General features: G+C 36.0%; 1 protein-coding gene across 2 annotated transcripts in view; it reads left to right on the top strand.

Moving 5' to 3' along the window:
• Positions 1–21645, top strand: part of LOC144979584 (uncharacterized) — a 124689-nt gene extending 103044 nt beyond the window's left edge. The window contains exons 7-18 of one of the 2 annotated variants that reach the window (XM_078926339.1): positions 206–342; positions 1162–1358; positions 2460–2554; positions 5534–5783; positions 7577–7785; positions 10694–10894; positions 11643–11814; positions 12143–12235; positions 14766–15029; positions 16897–17023; positions 18021–18148; positions 20369–21645. In XM_078926339.1, coding sequence (XP_078782465.1) covers positions 206–342; positions 1162–1358; positions 2460–2554; positions 5534–5783; positions 7577–7785; positions 10694–10894; positions 11643–11814; positions 12143–12235; positions 14766–15029; positions 16897–17023; positions 18021–18148; positions 20369–20541 — 2046 coding nt within the window. In that variant the 3' untranslated portion in view covers positions 20542–21645. The remainder of the gene's footprint in view (positions 1–205; positions 343–1161; positions 1359–2459; positions 2555–5533; positions 5784–7576; positions 7786–10693; positions 10895–11642; positions 11815–12142; positions 12236–14765; positions 15030–16896; positions 17024–18020; positions 18149–20368) is intronic. The other variant, XM_078926340.1, reaches the window with a different exon arrangement.
• Positions 21646–25331: the final 3686 nt, after the last annotated feature.

Below are 25331 nucleotides of genomic sequence, written 5' to 3'. Positions count from 1 at the left end.
AATATCAGACTTGTGTTGAGTTTGTATGTTTTATTGAGGAGATGGATACCATATTTTCGTGTGCTAATGCCAACAATTTATATTTTTGACCAGTTTAACATTTAATTCGGCTTTTAAGCATATGGTTCGTTCCGACATAATACCGTTTTGAGACGATGGGAAACGTATAATATAAGTCATACAATTTCAGCTATTATTTTCACAGATAGATCTTGCCCCTAGGCTTGGGTTTGCTCCCAATCTGACGTCAGCATTTTCTATGGCGGAGTCCGTGGTATTCCCGAGGTCCAGGCCCGAGGCAAACAAAATTATGGTCGTTCTCACACACAGCCAATCTCAGGGGTATGGAGACAGGGATTGAAGCCAACGTGGAATGTTTTTTATTATTATTATTATTATTATTATTATTATTATTATTATTATTATTATTATTATTATTATTATTATTATTATTATTATTATTATTATTATTATTATTATTATTATTTTCAATATTATTATTATTATTATTATTATTATTATTATTATTATTATTATTATTATTATTATTATTATTATTATTATTATTATTATTATTATTATTATTATTATTGTTGTTGTTGTCGTTGTTATTATTATTATCATCATCATCATCATCATCATCATCATCATCATAATTATTATTATTACTGGTTATGAAAGTCAACTCAAACCTAGGTCCACGCATTAGGCCCGTGACCAAAGGTTAGGGGAGGAGATAAAATAGTGTTTATCTTTCTTTGACTATATCATATACGTAAAATTGTATGGGGGGGGGGGGGGGGGGGGGGGGGGAGGGGGAGCGAAGTGACCGAGTCGTAAAGGCATTCCACTATAACCGGAAGGTCCCGGGTTCGAGCTCCGCTTCATGCACTTTCATTTCTATCCTTAGGCAAGATTATTAAACCCTATTACTCCACTTGGATAACATGGGTGACTCCTGTTGACATCAGACAACTTGTTTGACGAATTATCTATATTCCTTTGTGGAATGCCTAGGCGACGATATCTTATGATGTCGTGGCGGAAGGGCATAATTATTATTTTTTAAATACCGTATTGACGCAATGGCTCACAAACATAGCGGTCTCTAGAAGGCTTAGCTCACAAATTTATATAATCAACAACATCTTACTTTCCCAGGAACCAAGGAGCCATGAGTTCTTTGGGACTAAAGAGCCAGGGCGTAATGATACGGACTGTCGGTATCGGATCGTCAATCCAACAGAACCTGCTCGATACCATTGCAAGCACGCCTGCGTGCACGTACTCCACCCGATTACAGTCGTATTCGGGTCTTGGATTCGACGATTTTCGATACGCCCCAAGGATATGTAGAGGTAAGTACAATTTTTTTTAATTTTTTTTTTTATAGGTGACCATTCCCTTCAAAGCGGTATCATATCAGGATGTATCAGATGGCGAAAGGAGAATTTAAAGTAATTGTGAAAAATATGTTGTCTGAATCTCGTGAAATGGAAACCCCTGGTCAAACCTGTGGGCGAGTCCAGTGATCGTTATCACAACAGAATTAGATTCAATAGTCTGATGTCACGTCGCCCAGCAACGGCGGCCATCGTGGTTCTAAAAAAAGAAAATCGGTACTTTTTATTATTCGTGCTGGCAAGAACTTTTCATATATCTTGTGATCAGAATGTGTAAAAGTCAAAACATGATCAGATTTATAATGTTTTTTTTCCCCTGGTTACGCTTTTACTTTTATGCTCGTCGGAGAAATAGTTCACAAGGGCGTCCGCCATTGTTCCGACAGTTTAGATCCAGTTACTAAGTTACCATGCGTGGGAAGTGACGTTACGACTGTTGAAGCGTATTCACTGTGTATAATATGATATTGTAAAACATCAAAATGTTCACTCATCCCAGACCGGTCGTTTTTTATATACTGTAAAGAAGAAAAATCCCAAAGTATGGAACTGTAACCGATGACAAAAAATCGGCTTAATGTGACCTTCTTAGTCAAGCGCACACTATCAATATAGTATGCACTTGGCAAAGAAGTTCACAAAATTGCCATCCGGAAGAAAAAGAACCAACACACAAAACTGTGCGTTACATTGCACGTTTTTTGTCTGGTTCATACAGTTTAGTGAGAATTACTCATAAACGTGGATGGATCAATAAACAATAACAAAGACCAGAGTGACGTCAACTTCGATCTATCTAACTATAGATAGTATGCGCTTGGCTGAGAAGCTCATAACATTGACATCCGGAAGTATAATGTACCAACACACAAAACTGTGTGTATCCATGAACGTTTATAGTCGGGTTAATACAGTTCAGTGAGCATTACTCATAAACGCGGATAGCAAAAAACAATAACAAAGACCTGAGTGACGTCATCTGCATACTATCTATAGATCGCTATTACTTTTCTTTTAAAAAAAAAAAACAAAATGTTAAACCCTCTTCTGTTTCAGACCCCTTGAAGTTGGCAGCCGGTTTATTCACATTTCCCTGCGATCACAACGTCTTAGCGAAATTACCGGGGGATGGAAAGGATTATACACTCACGGTAAGTGAGGCCAAAGGTCACATTGGTATTGTATTTATAAACACCACCACAACCTACAACCCCCCTCCCCCCCCAAAAAAAAAAAACAACCACAAAAAAACGCAAAAAGTTAGAACAAAGAAGAAACAAAACTTTATCATCATCACAACATTACAGCAGCAAGTTGTATGTTGATTCGTTAGTACAGATTGTCAATGGTTGTTATCAGTTGTTATTTGTTGTCATCAGTTGTTATTTGTTGTTATGTTTCATGTTGTTATCAGTTGTCATTGTTGTTATCAGTTGTTATTTGTTACTATCAGTTGTCATTTGTTGTTATCAGTTGTTATTTGTTGTTGTCAGTTGTTATTTGCTCTTATCAGTTGTTATTTGTTGTTATAAGTTGTTATTTGTTGTTATCAGTTGTCATTTGTTGTTAATAGTTGTTATTTGTTGTTATCAGTTGTTATATGTTGTTATCAGTTGTCATTTGTTGTTGTCAGTTGTTATTTGCTGTTATCAGTTGTTATTTGTTGTTATCAGTTGTTATTTGTTGTTATTAGTTTTTAGTTGTTGTTATCAGTTGTTATTTGTTGTTATCAGTTGTTATTTGTTGTTATCAGTTGTCATTTGTTGTTGTCAGTTGTTATTCGCTGTTATCAGTTGTTATTTGTTGTTATCAGTTGTTATTTGTTGTTATCAGTTTTTAGTTGTTGTTATCAGTTGTTATATGTTGTTATCAGTTGTCATTTGTTGTTGCCAGTTGTTATTTGCTGTTATCAGTTGTTATTTGTTGTTATCAGTTGTTATTTGTTGTTATCAGTTTTTAGTTGTTGTTATCAGTTGGTATTTGTTGTTATCAGTTGTTATTTGTTGTTATCAGTTTTTAGTTGTTGTTATCAGTTGTTATATGTTGTAATCAGTTGTCATTTGTTGTTGTCAGTTGTTATTTGCTGTTATCGGTTGTTATTTGTTGGTATCAGTTGTCATTTGTTGTTATCAGTTTTTAGTTGTTGTTATCAGTTGGTATTTGTTGTTATCAGTTGTTATTTGTTGTTATCAGTTTTTAGTTGTTGTTATCAGTTGTTATATGTTGTTATCAGTTGTCATTTGTTGTTGTCAGTTGTCATTTGTTGTTATCAGTTGTTATTTGTTGCTATCCGTTGTTATTTGTTGTTATCAGTTGTTATTTGTTGCTATCCGTTGTTATTTGTTGTTATCAGTTGTTATTTGTTGGTATCAGTTGTTATTTGTTGGTATCAGTTGTCATTTGTTGTTATCAGTTGTTATTTCTTGTTATCCGTTGTCATTTGTTGCTATCAGTTGTTATCTGTTGTTATCAGTTGTTATTTGTTACTATCAGTTGTCATTTGTTGTTATCAGTTGTTATTTGTTGTTATCAGTTGTTATTTGTTGCTATCAGTTGTTATCTGTTGTTATCAGTTGTTATTTGTTGTTATCAGTTGTTATTTGTTGCTATCAGTTGTCATTTTTTGTTATCAGTTGTTATTTTTTGTTATAAGTTGTTGTTTGTTGTTATCAGTTGTTATTTGTTGTTTTCTCGTCAAAGATAAATACCAACTCGGCAGTTATGCATGAAAAGTTGGGGCCTAGTTCACCACATGAATATTGACTTTTTAGGCTAGAATCAAAGTATTTTTTGTGTTATCAGTTTTTCTTTTTTGTTATAAGTTGTTGTTTGTTGTTATCAGTTGCTAAATGTTGTTATCTGAACAAATATAAATACCGCACCAGGCTCAGCAATTTATCCTGACGTGTGCACAACATTTTATAAAAAGCCTAAAGATTTGGGAATGTTGTTTACATATCCTAATGAATTTACCCTTAATCCAAACTGCCTATCGTTGTATATCATATTTACTAGATTTGATGTATTAAAGCACTTAACTTAAAAATTAAAAAAAAATAAATAAAAAAATAAAAGAAATATTTAAAAAACCCAAAAAATAAAGACAAAATAACAAAAAAAAAAAAACAACAACAAAAACCCAACAAAAGAAGCAAAAAAAAAAACAAACAAACAAAAGAACAACAAAAAAAAATAAAATAAAAGAAAACAATAACAAAAAAACAAAAACATGACAACAACAAAAAAAGCAACAATAAAAAAGATATTTAACAGTATTTCTTATCGGCGTATAAATCCGTTGTGTATCTGCATGCGCTGATTCGTACTTTAAAAAACAAAACAAAAATAACAAAAAAACACTGAAAAACTTCCATAAAATTCAAAATTTTCTAATTGTAATTTTTTTAAAATATAGACTCTACGCGAAATCATTTGATTCCTGGTTACCCTCTAAAAATCGTCGCCAAATTTCTCACAATAGTGAACAGTCGAGCTTATCCTCTCCTGAAGAAGAAATTTGCTTCAAAGAATATCAGCTTCACTTCCACACAAAATGTGCGCTAGTTTTACTGGTCTATACGACCTGTTGCGAAAATTAATACATAACAGCTGTTTTATCAAATATATGTGACCTCATCGTTTGAAAACGGTATTATGCAGGGGGAATATAGATGGTAAGAGTTGAAATGAAACTCACAATTAAGAAATTCTGGTTACGTACAACCTTTTATCGAGGACATTAGATGAAAAAAAAAACAAATAAACTTTGACCTTTTTTTTTAGAGCAATATCCACTAAACGTGCTCAAAGCGCTTTACAATGGGTCACTGGTCAACAGCAACACTTAACATGTAGGACGAGACATGACGCCTGCTAGATTACATTACAATTTTTTTTCGGACAGAGACAACGCTGTTAACGGCCATGTACTCATTTTACACCTGATTACGGTGAGAGAATGTGTAAAGAGCCTTTTCCAATGACTCAACTATACGCCGAGCGAGGCTCGAACCAAGGACCTTCCGTTCCGACCGAAAGCGAGTGTCATACCACTAGACCACATAGTTTCATCCCGACATACTACCGTTTTGAGGCGGTGGGTCACATGCATCATGTTTTCCGTCTGACAGGTCAGTGTGGGCGATGGTGAGGCCGATCTTCTGGCCTCCTACTCACGCACAGTCCCGACCATGGCAAACAACCAACGATTTAGCCGACTGACGTCATCTGCACAGCCTATTGTGTACAGGACCACCAACGACTCTCGGACTCTTTCCATCAAGATCGACACGGACAGGCCGGGTCAAGGTCAAAACGTGTCAAGGTCGTGTGTTGGAAACATCACCATCGCCGTGGATTTTGCTGGTCCAAAAAGACAAAGTAAATAAATGCAATTCTTAATGTCTTCTTCTTGCTTTGTTTCATTGCCGTTAATTTCTAGCAATTATGCATTACGGGAGGCCTTCCAGCAGGTTCCTCGGACTAAGGGAAACGACTCAAGTATTTCTTTAACTAACCTTAAGAAAACATAAAACCTAGTACCTTTAGATAACCTTAATAGGGAAAAACAAAAACCCTAGGACCTTTACTACGACCTACAACAAACGCTAAGAGAAAAAAATCAAAACACTTGGACCTCGCGCTAACCCAAAGAAAAAAAGAAAAAAAACCCCCAAAAAACAAACAAATATAGGACTGCTCTGCTCTACCTTTCAATACTTCAACAACAATGGAGGTGGAGAATGCTACTAAAAATTGACAAATCGAATAAATAAACGTCTGACAAAAGATCCACGTTGAAAATAGCAATGTAAAGAGAAGCTACATCGAGAACGTTCGGATCGGAAGGTCTTCTATTTTTACATTCTTATCACAACTTAGGAATTCTTTCTTCCTCAAACAGAGACAGTGTCCCAACGCTTTCATTTCATTCTTTCCCTCAACCAGACCAGGGAGAACGCACCACAAATTAATTTATTGTTGTCTTTTTTTCTGACAAAGCGTCTGTTCTGTCCCCGAAGTGCCAATGTTTACTGTTTTCTCAAGTATGTTTTCGCTGCCAATCTTCTGGAAATCCCATATATCGCCGATCTCTCTCTATACCCGATTCATCCGATAACTGCTTACATCTTAAACAAGATGGCGGCGATTAGCCAATGAAAAGGGTAGGTTGTCGAGTCTGTTCTAGTCTGTGGAACGCACACACTTGTTACGATTCTTACGGCATGTGCACCTTTGATTTGTTTCAACTGTGTCTTTGCTTCTTGTTTGTTTTGTTGACGCAAGATTTATATGCAGGTCCGATAACCCAAAGTGTTATGGTCTCATTGCTGTAATGGAGATACTCTCAAATTCAAACCGACGCAAAGTATTTTCCATTACATCAATGTTAAATAAAGCCCACAAGTGCGTTCGATTACCAGACCTGCAAATATGTGCAACTTGATTTTGATACATAACGTCCATTGTTTGTATTATTTAATATCGATTTTTTGCTTATTTTTTTGCCATATTTTAGTTAAGAATCTATAAGACTCTGGAATTATTATATTGCATTTAATTTATTATCCTCGCCCTTGCTAAGACAAAAATGTTTTTGGGGCAAGACTGACCGTAACGTCCTTAACTAGGACATGTAATGTAACGTCATCTTAAAACTTGAGCTGTTATATAGAGCAATATCCATTAAACGTGCTCAAAGCGCTTTACAATAGGTCCCTAGCCAACAGCAACAATGTGCATATAGGACGAGACATGACGCCTGCGAGGCGCTATTACAATTTTTTTCCCTGACAGAGATAACGCTGTTAATAATAGTCAGGTTCTTAATCTACACCTGACTACGGTAAGAGAATGTGAGCAAAGAGCATTTTCTATGGACTCATCTATGCGTCGCTCTGAGCGGGACTTGAACCCAGGACTAGTGCCGCGCCGAGGACTGGTTTCAAGAATCGGTCCCACGGTTCCTAAGCATTTGATGGTTGTCGCCTGGTAATTTGTCGTCATTTCTTTTTTGGTCAATGTCAGGTTTTGATTTTACGCAGGCTACGGACTGACCCGGTTCACCCCCCCCCCCACCCCACCCTTCCTTTCTCCTCTACTCCCCTTCCCCTTAGTCATTCTTTTAAAACTCCTTCTTATCAAGAATAATCAAAATGTATCCTTTTCCGCAGAATGCAATGGGAAATCAACGGACACCCTCCTTTTGTTTGACAAATCCGTAGCTTCCGATCCGACCAACTTTAATCAACTGGTCAACTTTTCAATGCAGTATTTGACCCAGTTTGACATCGGCGCCAATTCAAACCGTGCTGGTGTTGCCATGTTTGATGTGACCACGGATAATTTAATTTGGCTGAAAAATTCCACTAGTCTTCCACAGGTAATTACTAAGATTTTATCAAGTGAATAACCATTTCTCGTGAGGTCTCAGGTTTCAAAGTTTTTGCCATGATGAGGTTCATTTAAATCGATCGACATATGTTTCAGTGAATGACATAATCAGTCGGATGGTAAAAAGGTTAGAACTGAGATTTTGCCAAGTTTAGTTAGAAGGTCAATTTTTTAAATCAAAAATGACTTCTTATCATAAATGATTAAATCAACCCTTTTTATACATATTAAGGAAATATCAAAGCTGAATTTCACTTCGAAATATTTTTTACAGCTAGTCAAGTTTAAAAGTATGAAATTTGAGAAAAGTTGCTAGATACCTTTCCCATACATCTGACCATAACTTCATGAAAAATCACCCGATTTACTGGAAATAAAGATTAACATACTCTAGGGAGCATATTCTGACACCTTCCCACTGATTATGTCAGGCACCGACACACATTTGAAGGTCGCGTTTTCTGACCAAATTTTTAAATATGTGTTTTTCCAGAGAACGGCACTTAACTAGTGGATATATCAGGTTTGATAATACTTTAACTATAATATGTATGAGGTAGAATTTGAATAATTGTGAATAAATAAGTTCATTAACACACTCAATCCTAGAGATTTTTGCTACTTTTCAAAATTGGAAAAAAAATGTATCAAAAATGAGCATGTGCGTAGATAGTTTTATTCAGCTATCATTAACCTGTAAAAATTATCAACATTAGCATTGATACTACGCCTCATAAAAATGTAATAAATAGGCATGGGGTAAAAGTAACCCTAGTAAACTACGGATATAGTCGTTGTTAGGGTTGAGTGAGTTAATGGCCTCCATTTTCAGTGTATTGCAAGGGTCATTGCGCTATAATAATAAATGGCATTTTATAGCGCTTTACCCCGTTGTCACAGGCTCTAAGCGCTTTACAGTGATATAAAACAAAACATATTATAGTGAGACAAGTGTGAAGGAAACGTGATACGAATTCAATTTAACAACAATAAAAATTGAAAATAATATTTCAACATTATGACGTAAAAAGATAAAACTTTAAGCGAGATTTGAACGTTGTCAACGAATCCGAGCATCTCACGTGTGATGGGAGAGAGTTCCAAAAATGGGGGGACGAAAATTGAAAAGACTGTTCACCTATTTTACGCAATGGCTTAGGTTTGACAAGGATTGATTGGTCATTGCTTGACCTCAAGTTTCTATTGGTGACATATATGTTTAGAAGGTCTTTAATATAGGAGGGACTGTTCGTTCTCAGGGATTTGTAGACAACAGTACAAATCTTATTGGCAACTCTTTTTTCCACAGGAAGCCAATGTAACTCACGGAGAAGAAGAGTTGCTGACGGGTATTTTTTGTTATTGCGTACAATGAGCCTGGCTGCGTTATTTTGAGCAACCTGAAGTCTGCTAATTTTGTCTTTAGCTAAATTCGCCCAAAGGGAGTTACAATAGTCCAATTTAGATAAAACAAGGGAATTAATTAAAAGTTCTGCTATATGCTTCGGTATTAAAATACGAATTTTGATTATTCTTTTCATTTCTATGTACATAGATTGTATGGTGTTATTCACGTGGCTTGTCATGGAAAGATCTTTATCAATGATGACGCCAAGGTTTTTTTGCTTTATTTGAAAATTCTATTGTGCAATTTCCGAGAGAAATAGGTGATTTATTTGCCTGTTTAAGGATACTCGGCCTTCCACAGATTAAAATCTCAGTTTTACTATCATTTAATTTTAACTTATTGTGGTACATCCAAGATTTAATCTCATTAAAACAGCTCGTAATTCGTTGTATTAATAACTGTAAATTACTATGGGGTGCTGAATCATTTACTTGTGTATCATCTGCATCTAATATATTGCTTTATTTAGTGATTTAACATCAGGTTATATGAACCCCCCCCCCCCCCCAAAAAAAAAAAAAAAAAAAAAAAAAAAAAAAAAAAAAAAACACACACACACAAAACAAGTTCATCATGTGTTCGTCACCTTACAACTGCCTTGTCTTCTATCAGCACGACTTCTGCTCTGTCCATATTCGCTTAACGTCAAATATTCCCGGAAACTTTAGTCCTGAGACCCCGCACAACATTTAACAATGACTATCCCGCACAAATCTTTGGGCCTCTTCGCTCACGAAGTGCCCGAATTCGCGTCAAAATATGGGACGAAGCCGTTTCGTATATGCTATTTTAAAAAAATAATTACGACGCTGTTTATTGATGAATATGACTGAAAGTTGGCACACAGTTAGAAAAAAGGTCATTTTAGATTATGTCAAGCGACAAAACTCCTGCGATTACCAGAAAACCGTTAAAAATAGATTTTTACTCTTCGGAGTAAAATATTTCTAAAACTACCGGCGTGGAGATTTTGTCCCTGACAAGGTAATACATGAACATTTCTTCTTTTTGGTTGTAAAATTTCATATGAATATGACGAGTACTTTTCCCGTATTTTACAAAACACCATCCTAATTTGCTCTTGAAGTTTCAATCTTTTAATCCACTTATTACGCAAGATACAACCAAAGGTCTAAAAAAAATGCCGAAAAAGCATCCCATATTTTCGCGTTTTTTTCCTCTTTGCGGGTCATCCAAATAAATGACATCTTTGAAACTGCATAACTTGTTTATTTATGAATGGATTGTCAGATTTCAAAAACATTTTTACTCCGTGGAGATAGGGCTTTGATTTTAGACAAAAATTTTCCTCATAAAGAGAAAAAAAATTTTTTTTCATAGTCATTGCTGCAACATTGCTTGACTTCATTCACATGATGGTAGCAATAAGCCATTGCTGTTTTTGTGGTCCTATTTCTTCTTATATATTTCTTTTAATGATTAGAGAAAATACTTTTATGTCAAGTTATATGAAACTTTCATATTTCAGATGTTGACAGCCATTCGACAGTTGACCCCACCTCCCGCAGCCTCTCCTCCCAAAGACAGTAGCCTAGGAGCTGCCCTAAAATGGGCCAGGGAAGTTGGGCTTTCCTACCAGCATGGAGCACGTCCTGACTCCAGTAAGTCCATTGTCATATTTACGTCAGGACATCCGTCAACTGCTGACTCTGTCGTCGCCAAGATGGAGGTATGTAGTACTTTATATATATATATATATATATATATATATATATATATATATATATATATATATATATATATATATATAAACATTATGGTAAATATTAAAAGAATATATATATTATATATATATATATATATATATATATATATATATATATATTCTTTTAATATTTACCACAATGTTTGAGACAGTCTACATTAATGTTTCAGGCCCAATTAGCCATCGTCAGGACTGTGTGTTACATGAGTTGTCGAGCACTTTTCGTACCATATTTGTATCCAACACGATTATATATATATATATATATATATATATATATATATATATATATATATATATATATATATATATATATATATTATTTGTTTTATCTTGACCCTTTACAGTAAAGTCATGTTATTCGTTTACAGTGTGTAAACATTTCTCGAATGTTACGCACGCCCAGCGCTACACTTTTGGATATCGAAAATAGAATGGATGGAGAAATTGAAATTGGTGAGCAATGTATATTTATTTGGTGCACGAAAGGTGCCAAGTTCGACTATCAGCCTCGCTGTGTGACCTTGAGTAAGTCAGGTCGCACTAGCTCACTTTATGGCACTACACTGAAGCTGGCGGCTGGGTTTTTCCCTTGGAATAAACCCTAAACACAAATTTCCCTGTGGGAATCGATACAGGGATTTTTTAAAATTTGGATTATGAGACCTAAATATAAGTGCGTTGTATTAGACTCATTATATCAATTCTGCAGGCTCAACTATGCCAAGCAAACGGCATCCGTGTTATTCTCGTGGCAATAGACAAAACATTCGACGATGCGGCCTTGACCTCGATCACATCATCCCCACAAAGAGTCCTCAAGGTCACAGACGTGACACGGATTAACCAAAACATCCAAGCTGTGACCAACGCCACTTGTGGAAGTAAGTATGATTTAGGACATAGGCTGATAAAAAAGGGGAATGTGTGGCTTGCCATTTTCATTTGTGCAAAATGGCCGCCACAACACATGTACGAAGCTGCGTATGGAAAACTGTAGGAGTATGATCAAGGTTAAAAAAGTAATGAAAGTTATTTTCTTTTCGTCCTCTTCTTTTCCTTTTTCTCTCCCTTCCTTCCTTCCTTCCTTCCTCCTAAACCTCCCCCCTTATCTTCAGACTTCCGTTCCACCTCCTCCACTTTCACTGCTGAAAAATTCTCCATCCGCCCTACCATGGTACTGATAATACAACCATTATCAATCTCCCACAGGTGTGTCTGTAAAATGTGTTGAGAACGGAGTAACCAGAGACTGTTCGGCTGGCGATCTCGTCAACAGTCAATATGGACAAATTGTCGTCGGAGGTAAGGGTGTGGCGTATCCTTATTTACAGGTCTGATAACCCAAATTGTTATGGTCTCGTTGTTGTAATGGAAATATTCTCAAAGCAACGAAAAATGTCAATTCCGACAATGCTAAACCAAGCCTCTAATTGCGTTCGGCTATCAGACCTGCATATATGTGCATGCCGTCAGGGTGATATTGAAAAAAAAAGAAAAAGAAATGGCATCCATATTCATACTGCGTATTTACATTCATCCTAATTACATAAAATTAGTCAAGGCAGAAATTAAATCGTTCTTTGTATAACTGGATCTTTATCTAATTAAAATTATAAGGGGAATAACGGTGCATAGTTAAATACGTCTGGGTTTTCCATAAATTCGGTTCAAACATGTTCGTTATAAATGCCTTTTACTTTATGCCATTCTTCTTCCGTAGAGTATGTCGAACAAAAGCTATGTTTGATAATGTAACATTTGCCTGTCTGGCCTTTAAAAAAATGATTATGCCTGTACTCTCACAGTATATATTACCGCTATATAGATAGTATGCGCTTGGCTAAGAAGCTCACAACATTGCCATCCGGAAGTATAACGGACCAACACACAAAACTATGTGTAACCATAACCTTTTATAATTTCGGTTAATACAGTTAAGTGAGAATTAGTCATAAACGTGAATGGCAAGAAACAATATCAAAGACCCGAGTGACGTCAACTTCATTCTCTCTATATACTCAACTGCATCTGGGTTAAATGCAGACCTGCCTATTATTACGAAAAACGTGTAGAATTACGAAATTTTGGTTCCCGTTTCAGAACTTCACGGGTACCCCTAAGGACTAACCCACACTGGAGACTGCCGTCCTCTGCCGTCTTCCGGATAAAGACGTCGGGCACGGACAAAATACTAAGCATAAAGAGAAGAGCCGCTAGACCTACCCAAACCAGGCTCGAATAAAAAAAACGGCAGAGAACGTCGGGTGATTGGTATGGGTAGGTCTTGGGGCTCTTCTCTTTATTCTTAGCATTTTGTCCGTGCCCGACGTCTTTATCCGGAAGACGGCAGAGGACGGCAGTGTCGGGTCGTCGGATTCAGTCTCCGGTGTGGTTAGCCCTAAGTCAGACTAAATAATTTTAAGGATTTTGAAGTGTTATTTAATCCTTCTGATGGTAAATTGTAGTTCTAAATAAAAATGTGAAATTGAATGTAAGCTTCAATTTAATATACGAAAGTAGATAAAATGTACGTTTCGGGTTTCCCCTTTATCAACGAAACAGGATGAATGAAACACTACAGACGACTGAGAGAATGTGGTTGTCAACAACCCCACTACCACATTATCTCTTTCGTCTGTAGTGTTTCATTCATCGTGTTTTGTTGATAAAGGGGAAACCCGAAACGTCCATTTTATCTGTTTTCGTATATTAAATTGAAGATTACATTCAATTTCACATTGTTATTTATTTCTTCGAGCTTCGAGCAGCAACATTTACAATGGTTGTTCTACAACTATAACGACTCCAAGTTTTGTCTCTAGAAAACTAAGTAGGCAGGTCTGGTTAAATATAACCCATCGTCTCAAAACAGTATTAAGTCCGGGTGGACTTGATACTTAAAAAATCTCAAAATTTTAGCTTAACTTATACGAATTAAGAAACGAGGGGGCAGCGTGGCTCAGCGATACGGTCTTTGCTTCGTACCCAAAAGGTACCGAGTTTGACAACCTCCTCGTAATTTGGCCTTGAGCAAGTCACCTCGCCCTAGCTCACTTTGCGGCGCTGCAATGCGGCTGACGCTTGGGTTATTCCAGTCTTCCCTTGGGGATGAATACTTGGAATTTAATTATTTTATTTTTATGTTATTAAAGATAAATGCCTGATTTCAGAGGAGCTAGGTTTGTTTCTTTTACTTAAAAAAAAAACAACAACAAAAAAAAACTTCCTCATTCTTATTAAACAGTGTGTGGTCTTGTGGCATGACTTTCGCCTTTGGAAGGTCCTGGGTTCGAGTCCCGTATCGAAGATGCATAGTTGAGTCCTTGGAAAAGGCTTTTTATCTCACATTCTCTCACCCTACCCAGGTGTAAAATGAGTACATGGCAGTTAACCTCATACGTTAAGTGTAGCTTTTGGCTGGGGACCATTTTGTAAAGAGCTTTGAGCACGTTTAGTAGATATTGGGCTATATCAAAACTCAAGTTTTGTTTTTTAAAACTCAAGGGGCAGCGTGGCTCAGCGGTACGGTCTTTGCTTCGTACTCGAAATGTACCGGGTTCGATCACCCGCCGCTGCGCTGTGTGGCCTTGAGCAAGTCACCTCGCCCTAGCTCAATTTGCGGCGCTGCACTGCGGCTGACGCCTGGGTTATTCCAGTCTTCCCTTGGAATAGACCCAAGAGACAAATTTCCCCAATGGGATGAATAAATTGAATTTTACTTTTATTTTCTTATCTTATTTTATTTTAATTTACTTCATCTAGTTTGTTCCTACCTAATAATTCTAGCCTCGCCGTGATCTATTTATTTCATTCGAACATTCGTCCATTCCAGATCGTGATCTGACAGCCAATCCCTGTCAGTTGCCTTCCATCCCTGGCCTCCCAGAAATCACCCGATTTCCACATCCTACCAAGAAGGACAGATTCCTCATCTGCGATCACAAGCATCAGGCCTACGTGGTCCTGTGTCCCTGGGGACAAATCTACGACCCTAATGCCAAGGAGTGTGAAGCCCCGCCTTCCACTGTGGCTCCACCCCCTACGACAACTATGACACGCCCTTTTGTTGTCACGGCTTCCTCTGCAACGACTACAGGTAAATAAGAATATTTGTTGAAAAAAAAGAATGAGTGAATGTAATGTCCTTTTTATTTTTGTTTGTTAAAAAATTTATTATATTTATTTATATTTTTTATTTATTATTTATTATTATTATTATTATTATTATTATTATTATTATTATTAATTATTATTATTATTATTTATTATTATTATTATTATTATTATTATTATTATTATTATTATTATTATTATTATTATTTTATTATTATTATTATTAATTATTATTTTATTATTATATTATTTTAATCCGTGTCTAGTCGTGAAGAAATTTGCTGTCAGCGGAGATTGTTTTCAACTTCATAAACGAATTTGTTTTTACCCATCATCAATATTCTCTTGTATGATCTCCATAGCCGATTTACCATTCATTGTCACAAACTCGTATAGATATTACTTTTTGCTTTATTCTCTTGGTGCTTCGGTTGCACATATGGCTGACACAGTAGATCTCCGACCATCACTGCGGCTATGTGGTCTTGTGGTATGACACTCGCTTTCGGATCGGAAGGTCCTTGGTCACAAAAGAGAACACATTGTGAGTTGTATTCAACAGTTCAACCAAAGGGATCACTTGTTTCCTTGACCACTACTAAAGACAACTCACTAGGCGTGTTTTTGAAGTATCCGACATGGCTTGGATTAGACTGGTATGTTTGTGTCCTGCGTAGCATACGTAAAAGTTGCCACGGTCAAAATGATCAAGGAGAGCATTGGTCTTTCTTTGTGTGGTCTTAGTAGATGTTCATAGAGATCTTTGGAAGATCACAGTACCCTTCTTAGGTGTGCAGTTGGAAGCATCAGATGTTTTCTTCGGATTTTGTCAAGCCAAGTCGCAGTTATACAGAAGTACGGTCTTTACAAAGCACGGTACAGTTTTCAGTTTGGTTTTTCTCTTATATTGCACCTCTAACTATTGTGAGTTTACTGAGTGCGGCGCTATTTTGATAGCATAGATCTTCTTTTCATCTGGGTCTCAAGTTGTAGACGACTTTCTTTGTTCCTTATTACATTCCATTTTGTTCCTCATATTGTTGTAAATTCGTGTTTATTCATTGATTGAGGTTTATCAGTTTTATGAGGTATTTTGTATGATGTCTATATTTGATGGTTTGATCAATAAATCGACATCATCTGATAGCGATTCTTAATTGATCTCAAATGAGTCTTGTTTTATGACTTTCGACTTTTAGCGTGTTCTAAGTATATTGTGAAAGAACGCTAGATATTCTTGCGATTACTTTAATTTGTGATTGATCTAAATAGATTTATAGCAAGACTGATTTGAGTCATGTTTTTTAGTATTTTACATTACCAGATTCATAGTTTTTCATTATTATTTTAATTAGTTTTATTAAACTTAGAGTCATTAAGCGATTTTGTCAGGTGGGTGCTTCATCAGTTTTTAAAAGTTTATATTTTGGCTAAAAGTGAATTTGTGACCCATCGCCTGACAACGGTATTATATGTTGGGTTGATTAGGCTACGATGATTAAAATAGATTTTTTTTTATAGCCAAGAACATCCGACTTGGGGTGAGTTTTCATGTTTTATTGAGGAGAATAATATTTTATATTTTTTCTTATAATTCTTAACTTCTTAAATTTGACTATTTAATTTATCTGGTTCATCCCGACGTAATACCCTTTTGAGAGGACAGGCCACAATTGTGGGAAAAACATTGTTTGGTAGACACGATGGTGTAGTTAAAATTTAGTCTAGATACGTTGTCTTGTTTATTATTATTTTATTTTTCCTATTTCTTTTTTCTTATTTCGATATCTCACAACGTCATGTTATATAAAACTGACCATTTTTTGGGTATAATTTCTGACCCGAATCAGCCACATCAACGTCACGTTCGACCACGCCCACTACCACAGCCACGCCCATCAGTCAGATAATTAAGGACAGGTGTACTTACAACAACATACTGGTTGGTTACAGACTTCACGAATATCCAGGAAACAGGTGAGTTTACGTAAAGAAAATTGGTACTTTTTATTCTTCATGCTGGCTAGAACTTTTTCACATATCATGTGATCAGAATGTATAAAAGTCAAATCATGATCCGATTTATAAAGATTTTCTCCTGTGGATACACTTTTATGCTCGTCGGAGAAGTATTTCTTAAGGGCGTCCGCCATTGTTCCGATATTTTAGAACCAGTTACTAAGTTACTATACGTCATTAGTAACTGGCTCTAAACTATCGGAACAAAGACGGCCGGCCTTATGAAATTCTTCTCCAACGAGCATAAAAGTGTATCCAGAGGAAAAAAAACCCATTTAAAACATGATCATGTTTTGACTTTTGTACATTTTGATGATCACATAACATGTGAAAAAGTTATAGCCAGCATGAAGAATAAAGAGTACCGATTTTCTTTGTTTAGAGCCAAGCTGCTCGTTGCTGGGCGGACGTGCCATCAGACTATTGAATCCAATTACCACAACTTCAAATAAATGTTTTTAACATAGTCCTGATGCTGGCCTTACAGACCTGAAACATCAATGAAGACTAACACCGTGGTATTTATCTTAACTAACTCAACCCCAACATCGACTATATCCGTAGTTAACCGGGTTGCTTTTACCCCACATGCTTATCTATTACATTTTTCTGAGACAAATTATAGGCGTAAAATTAAAGCTATTTTTTTTCAGTTTTTGCGTGTGAATGGTAGTTGAAAAAAAATATATGCACATGCTCATTTTTAATACCTTTTTTTCCCCCAATTTTGAAAAGTAGCATAAAAACACTAGGATTGAGTGAGTTAATATACCATTCAAGACAATATTTTCTCCTTTTTACCACAACAATAGTTATTATCAACACTGTACCGCCATCCTCCACCACACCTTTACCCCATCACCACCACCACCACCATCCTCACCATCGTTATCGACGTCTTCAGTATACATAATCACCAGCATAATCATATTTTTAATTATATAATTTCTTCCAGAAATCTTTACATCAACTGCTCACTTCAAGCAGGTCAAGGACAGGTCATCGCATGCCCCCAAGGTCAATGGTGGGTTCAAATCGCACGTAAGTGTGCTTACACTTGCCCTATCGTGGACAGAAGTAAAGGTAAGAAAATCGAATTTGGAAACTTTCGATATCCAGATTTTTATATGATTTCGGTATAACCGGCATAGTTTCTTAACCAATAAACCATACTTAATTAATCTTGGCAAGTAATAACTTAAGGTCCTGTTCAAGTTGCATGTAAATTTTCGTATATTTCTGATGGCTACTTCGTAGTAAAATAGCGTCATATTTTTTTCAAGTTTATTATTCCTCACACCTATATATATATATATATATATATATATATATATATATATATATATATATATATATATATGTATATATACATTTAATAAATAGATAAGTGATAACCTATATTTTTATTTATCCACAATTAAATTAGTTCTTCTTCTTCTTCTAGGTTCCATGCCTGGTCCAGGCTTCGGATACTGCATGAATTATCTCTCTCCATTCCTCCCTGTCTCTTGCCTTTTCAAACAGCTCTTGGATTGTTAGGCTGGTGAAGCCCTTCAGTTGGTCTATGAGTGTTTTTCTTTGTCTCCCCCGGGCGCGTTTACCAGGTATTTTTCCACAACTTGCCAGGTATTCATTCTTATCTTTCCTTACTATGTGTCCGAAAAAGGATAGTTGTCGATCCACTATTAAGGGCATTAGTTTCCTTTGTTGGTATGTTTGTTTTAGCACTTCTTCGTTCGTTTTGTGTGCAGTATACGATATTCTCTGCATCCTTCTCAAGCACCACATTTCAAAAGCTTCAATGTTCTTTTGTGTTTCTGCATTTGTAGTCCAGCTTTCGCATCCGTATAACAAGATTGGCCACACGTAGCACTTCAAGACTCGGAATCTAATCCCGAACGACATCTGTTTGTTTTTCAAAATGTTTCCCAGGTCCATGAAGGCCTGTTTGGCTTGAGTTATTCTTGCTCGTATGTCTCGGTTACATCTTCCATCTGTTGTCACTATTGAACCTAGGTATTTAAAACTTTCTACGTTGGTAAGTTGCTCGCCGTGAATCGTTATATTGCAGGTGTTGTTGTTTTCGGGGTTTTTCTGTATTACCATGCATTCCGTTTTGGTGATATTCACTTCCATTCCCTTGGCTTCACTATCTACTACCACTTTGTCAACAATCTTTTGAAGTTGGATTTCTGATGTTGCAATGAGTACCGTATCGTCTGCGTATCTTATATTATTTATGTTGTGACCTCCCACTTTTATTCCCTCCATATTATTTATGCCCCTCATGATTGTTTCTTGGTATAGATTAAACAGATCTGGTGAGGCAACACACCCTTGACGGACTCCTTTCTTAATAGGAATGGAATTTCCTGTAGAGTTTCCGATTTTGATAGATGCCTGCTGGGTGTAGTATAATGTTTGCATGAGTCTGAGGTCTTTCTCATCAGCGCCAATGGAGTGCAGTTGTTTTAGTATTTCTTCGTGGCGTACTCTATCAAAAGCTTTTTTGTAGTCGACAAAACAGAGGTATAGTGGGGTCTGAACCTGTATAGCTCTTTCACTTAAAACACGGAGGAGGTATATTGCGTTCCTTGTCCCTCTGTCAGGTTGGAATCCATATTGTTCTTCTGCGATTTCGGGGTTAATCTTATTCCTTAGCCTGTTGATAATTATACGCAACAGTATTTTGTTGATGTGGCTTATTAAACTTATAGTTCTAAAATTTTCGCATCTGACTGCACCTGCTTTCTTTGGTATTGCTATGAAAATAGAGTTACAGAGATCTTCTGGAATTTTCCCAGTATTGTATATATTGTTGAATAATATGTGAAGTTCATCAATTGCTAGATCTCCTAGGCTTTTTAATACCTCTACAGATATTTCATCAGGGCCTGTTGCTTTACCATCCCTCATTCGTTCCATGGCATGTTCAATTTCACTTTTGGTGATGTTTGGTCCGCTTTAGTTATATTAGTTATACAAACTTGAATTACAAGACAATAAATAACCGTCATAAAAGATCATAGTTAAATAAGTTTATAAAGTTTGTTGCGAATAATGTAATATCCATTAAGTCGTCCCAAACTATTGCGTATAGTTGCTCTCACTAGCCTCAGGTGTAAAATGAGTACCTGGCCGTTAACAGCGTTGTCTATGTCGGAAAAATTGTAATATCACCTAACAGGTGTTCTATATATCACGTGTTGCTGATGGTCAGGCACCCTTTGCAAAGCGCTTTGAGCACGTTTAGTGGATATTGCACTGTATAAAAGCTCAATTTTTTTTTCATTTTTCATCCAGCACTGGTAGATTGCAGCATACAGAACCCTTGTGACGGTCCTCTCCTCTACTACCCGCACACGAAGGACCCCAGCAAGTACCTGCAATGTAACCCCCGCAAGGAGGCGCTAGTGATGTCGTGCCCTCCTTATCAAGTGTTTAAAGTACAACTGGCATCATGTGACCTTCCATAAATAAAACAAAAAAGATATCAACATCATTTTATGTGACCCAATTTCTCAAAATGGTATTTAGTTGTAATGAACTAAATTATATAAAAAGATGAAGAAAATAGAGTTTAACTAGTTAACTGTCGTGAGTTGTCTGTCCCTAGAGGTGGCCCCAAGAAGAAAAGCAGCAGCTGACAGAACCAGGTGGAGATCCGTTGCATCGCCTCAAGTGCGGCTATGTGGTCTTGTGGTATGACACTCGCTTTTGGACCGGAAGGTCCTGGGTTCGAGTCTCGCTCGGTGCATAGTTGAGTCATTGGATAAAAAAGCTCTTTACTCGAATTCTCTCACTGTACTCAGGTGTAAAATGAGTACCTGGCCGTTAACATAGTTGTCTCTGTCGGGAAAAAAATGTAATAGCGCCTAACAGGCGTCATGTCTCGTACGTGTTGCTGTTGGCTAGGGACCCCCTGTAAAGTGCTTTGAGTATGTTTAGTGGATATTGCTCTATATAAATGCTCTAGTCCTATTTTTTAAAGTGCCAACAGGCCCGGAGAGGATTGAGGGAGTTAACTGCCGTATTCTGGAAAGACAAGTATTCAGAAATTTGGCCAAATAACTCGTCCTTCAAATATCGATCGATTTAAATGACTCTCATCTTGGTAAAAACCCTCAAACCTGAGACCACATGAGGTCTCATGTTTAAGAGATTTTGCCATGATGAGAGTCATTTAAATAGATCGATATTTGGAGGACGAGTTTTCTGGCCAAGTTTTTAATTACGAGTTTGTTTTTATCCAGAGTACGGCTGTTAAATGGTTTAGGCCAATGAGATCAGAGGTAGAAAAAGTCAAATCATTTTCAAGTTTAAGAAACAAAAAAAAACTCAATCTCTCAATTAAAGTATTTTTTTTTATAAGCTGGAATTTATAAGAGGAGCTTAAAATTCTATTTATGCATCACTTTCATCCCAATATTATACCGTTTTGGGATAAATGGTCACATAATAATGTCTAAAGACTATTAAAAAATATAATAACACGATTGTACAATTATTGTATACGATTTACTCAATTTTCTTATGTTTAATTTTAAAAAGTGAAGCTAAATTTCAATAAAGAAGAAACCTGAAACGCTCTGTTTCATCTGTGTTTTTTCTTTCTTACTGAAAAGATTAAGTATTAAATGAATGAAGTTGACATCAATCACAACGCGATGTTATAGATAGAATGAAGTTGACGTCACTCGGGTCTTTGCTATTGTTTTTTATTTTTGTTGTTGTCATCTACGTTTATGAGTAATTCTCACTAAACTGTATCAACCAGACTATAAACGTTCATGGTTACACACAGTTTTGTGTTGTAAGTCCGATATACTTCCGGATGGAAATGTTGTGAGCTTCTTAGCCAAGCGCATACTATCTATTGCTTTTAGACCTCCAGTTGATTGATTAGTTATTAAATTATCTCAAACTATAAAGGTTTACGATTACACATAGCTTTGTTTGTTTTTGTTTTGTTTTGTTTTTAAGGGTTTTACGGCGCTTGCAACACATTTAGGTCATATCAGCGCTAGTAAAAAGGAAGAAAATTGGATAGTAAAAACATTCTAGATGTACAATTAAAGGACTTGAAGAACAAGTAAGACAAGGGGAAAACGTTCAAATGGGGAACAGATGTAGATTCCGAGAGCACACTATCAATGTACTTAGTTTGAGGTCACCTAAATGTCTCATCCAGACACCAGCACGTCCCCAATGCACTCAAATGTTTACAAATCATATTTTAAGAATAAACCAAAATAACTACACAACAGAGAGATGATTTACAAGGAAAAAAATATCATCTCCCAAAAATAATTATACATTTGACTGTTTCCCTCTCAACCAGGGTATCCGATTAGGGCCAGGACAAAACCAAGTAATCTCATTCCAAGACAAAGACAGAAAGCAATTTGGAAAACAGATATAGGGGGATAGAAGACACAGTAGGTACCTCCCTACCCTCTATGGGAGGTCAGGAACCCCACCCAGGGCATAGCTTTGTGTATTGTTATGAATCTAGGTGTCCTAATTAGGAGGTCTGATAACCGAACGCATTATGACTTATGACTCTTGGTTCCTGGAGGAGCATAGGGCCCCAACATCACTCTTCCATCTTCTTATGTCCTTGGCACAGACTTTTGCCTCACTCCAGGTAAGATTGGAGACGCACAAATCTTGGTGAAGGCTTTTCCTCCAAGTCTGTTTTGGACGACCCCGTTTCCTCTTGCCCCGTGGGTTCCATTCGAGAGCCTGCTTGGTTATATTGCAGGGCTCTTTCCGGAGGGTATGGCCAACCCATCCCCACTTTCTGTGTCTGACCTGGATATCCATTTTCTCTTGGTTTGTTCTTGTCCAAAGGTCAGCATTTGGCACTTTGTCAAATGCTCAGGTTGAAATAGTTTGAACGCAATTGGATTCAGTAGTCTGATGTCACGCGCCCGGCCATCTTGGTTCTACTAAACAAAGAAAATCATTACTTTTTATTCTTCATACTGGCTAGAACTTTTCATTCCCTTTTCATATGCCTTGTGATCAGAATGGGTAAAAGTCAAAACATGATCAAATTGATGGGGGTTTTTTTCCCTCTGGATACGCTTTTATGCTCGCCGGAGAAATATTTCATGGCGTCCGCCATTGTTCCGATAGTTTAGAGCCAATGTTACTAAGTTACCATGCGTCATTAGGAAGGAAGTGACGTTACGACTGTTGAAGACTATTATGGCCCTGATTTAACATTGTTGTAATGGCTAATATTTTACATCGGTTTGAGAGTATTTCTATTTACAACAATGGGAACATAACACTTTGGGTTATCAGACCTGTAAATAAGTACAAGTAGATTCGAATGATCTGGCGAACAAAATTGGTGAGTATTTTACTTAAAGGGTGTCAACGGTAAAATTCATGTTCATAGAAACTGTTTTCATCAGCAATGGGAGATAACCATTGGTAAAATTGTTTGCAGATTGAATTTCATCATTGCTCTCCCTTTGAGCAAATGTGATCCTATTAAAAATGATGACGATGATGATGTGATGGTGGTGATGATGATGATGATGATGATGATGATGACGATGACGATGACGATGACGATGATGATGATGATGATGATGATGATGATGTTAATTATAATTATAATAATAATAATGATTATAATAATAATCATGATAATAATAAAATAATGATGATAATAATAATAATAATAATATATAATAATAATAATAATAATAATAATAATAATAATAATAATAATAATAATAATAATAATAATAATAATAATAATAATAATAATAATAATAATAATAATAACAATAGATCATTATTGTCGATAGATACAATTTGGCATTCAGTTTAACAATTCAATAACATAGAGAGAAAGATAAAGGGAGTAACTGTGACTCATAAGTAAGAGAACTATACAAAGTTTGTTTTATGTTGTTCCCTTATTTATGAGTTAGTTTGTTTGCGTGTTCTCTTATTAGTATAGGAGTTAGTTTGTTTTGCGTTGTTCTCTTATTTATGAGTTAGTTTGTTTTGTGTTGTTCCCTTATTTATGAGTTAGTTTGTTTTGTGTTGTTCCCTTATTTATGAGTTAGTTTGTTTTGTGTTGTTCCCTTATTTATGAGTTAATTTGTTTTGTGTTTTTCCCTTATTTATGAGTTAGTTTGTTTTTTGTTTTTCCCTTATTTATGAGTTAGTTTGTTTTTTGTTTTTCCCTTATTTATGAGTTAATTTGTTTTGTGTTTTCCCCTTATTTATGAGTTAGTTTGTTTTGTGTTTTTCCCTTATTTATGAGTAAATTTGTTTTGTGTTTTTCCCTTATTTATGAGTTAGTTTGTTTTGTGTTTTTCCCTTATTTATGAGTTAATTTGTTTTGTGTTTTTCCTTATTTATGAGTATTGTTTGTGTTTTCCCTTATTTATGAGTTAGTTTTGTGTTTTCCTATTATGAGTATTTGTTTTGTGTTTTTCCCTTATTTATGAGTTAGTTTGTTTTGTGTTGTTCCCTTATTTATGAGTCAATTTGTTTTGTGCTGTTCCCTTATTTATGAGTTAATTTGTTTTGTGTTGTTCCCTTATTTATGAGTTAATTTGTTTTGTGTTTTTCCCTTATTTAGGAGTTAATTTGTTTTGTGTTTTTCCCTTATTTATGAGTTAATTTGTTTTGTGTTTTTCCCTTATTTATGAGTTAATTTGTTTTGTGTTTTTCCCTTATTTATGAGTCACATTTACTCCCTTTATCGTTCTCTCCATTTTTTGACTCATTTAGCCACCTCTAGTTTTTGGTTTTCCATAACATGACAAGATAACGATTATAATATGCATAGATGAAATACACCCAGCAAACAGGCATTTCTCTTGTTCCGTAGACTGATTTGGTTAGAGTAAGGATAGATAGTATGCACTTGGCTAAGGAATTCACAACATTGCCATCCGGAAATATAACGGACCAAAAAACAAAACTGTGTGTAACCCATGAACGTTTATAGTCTGGTTGATACAGTTTAGTGAGCATTACTCATAAATGCGGATAACAATAATAAATACCAGAGTGACGTCAACTTCATTCTATCTATAGAAATTTCAAATTAAGAAAATAGGGAGCAGGCAACAGTGTAAGATAAAGATCTGAACAAATGTGTATGAAAGGTGCCGGAAATAGATTATGATGATGCACGTCTGACCAGGAATCAGAAGGTCTAAGGTTCGATCCCCAGTCGAGGTAGATTGTTTTTTGGGGATGTTTTTTTTCTTGTATTTTTCGTTCTTGC

The sequence above is a fragment of the Berghia stephanieae genome, chromosome 9, assembly GCF_034508935.2.
Source record: "Berghia stephanieae isolate SIO BIC M18660-M18661 chromosome 9, UCSD_Bste_1.3, whole genome shotgun sequence".
Taxonomy (NCBI): domain Eukaryota; kingdom Metazoa; phylum Mollusca; class Gastropoda; order Nudibranchia; family Aeolidiidae; genus Berghia; species Berghia stephanieae.
Note: the sequence above shows the minus strand (reverse complement) of the source record. Positions and strands in the feature narration are given on the sequence as shown.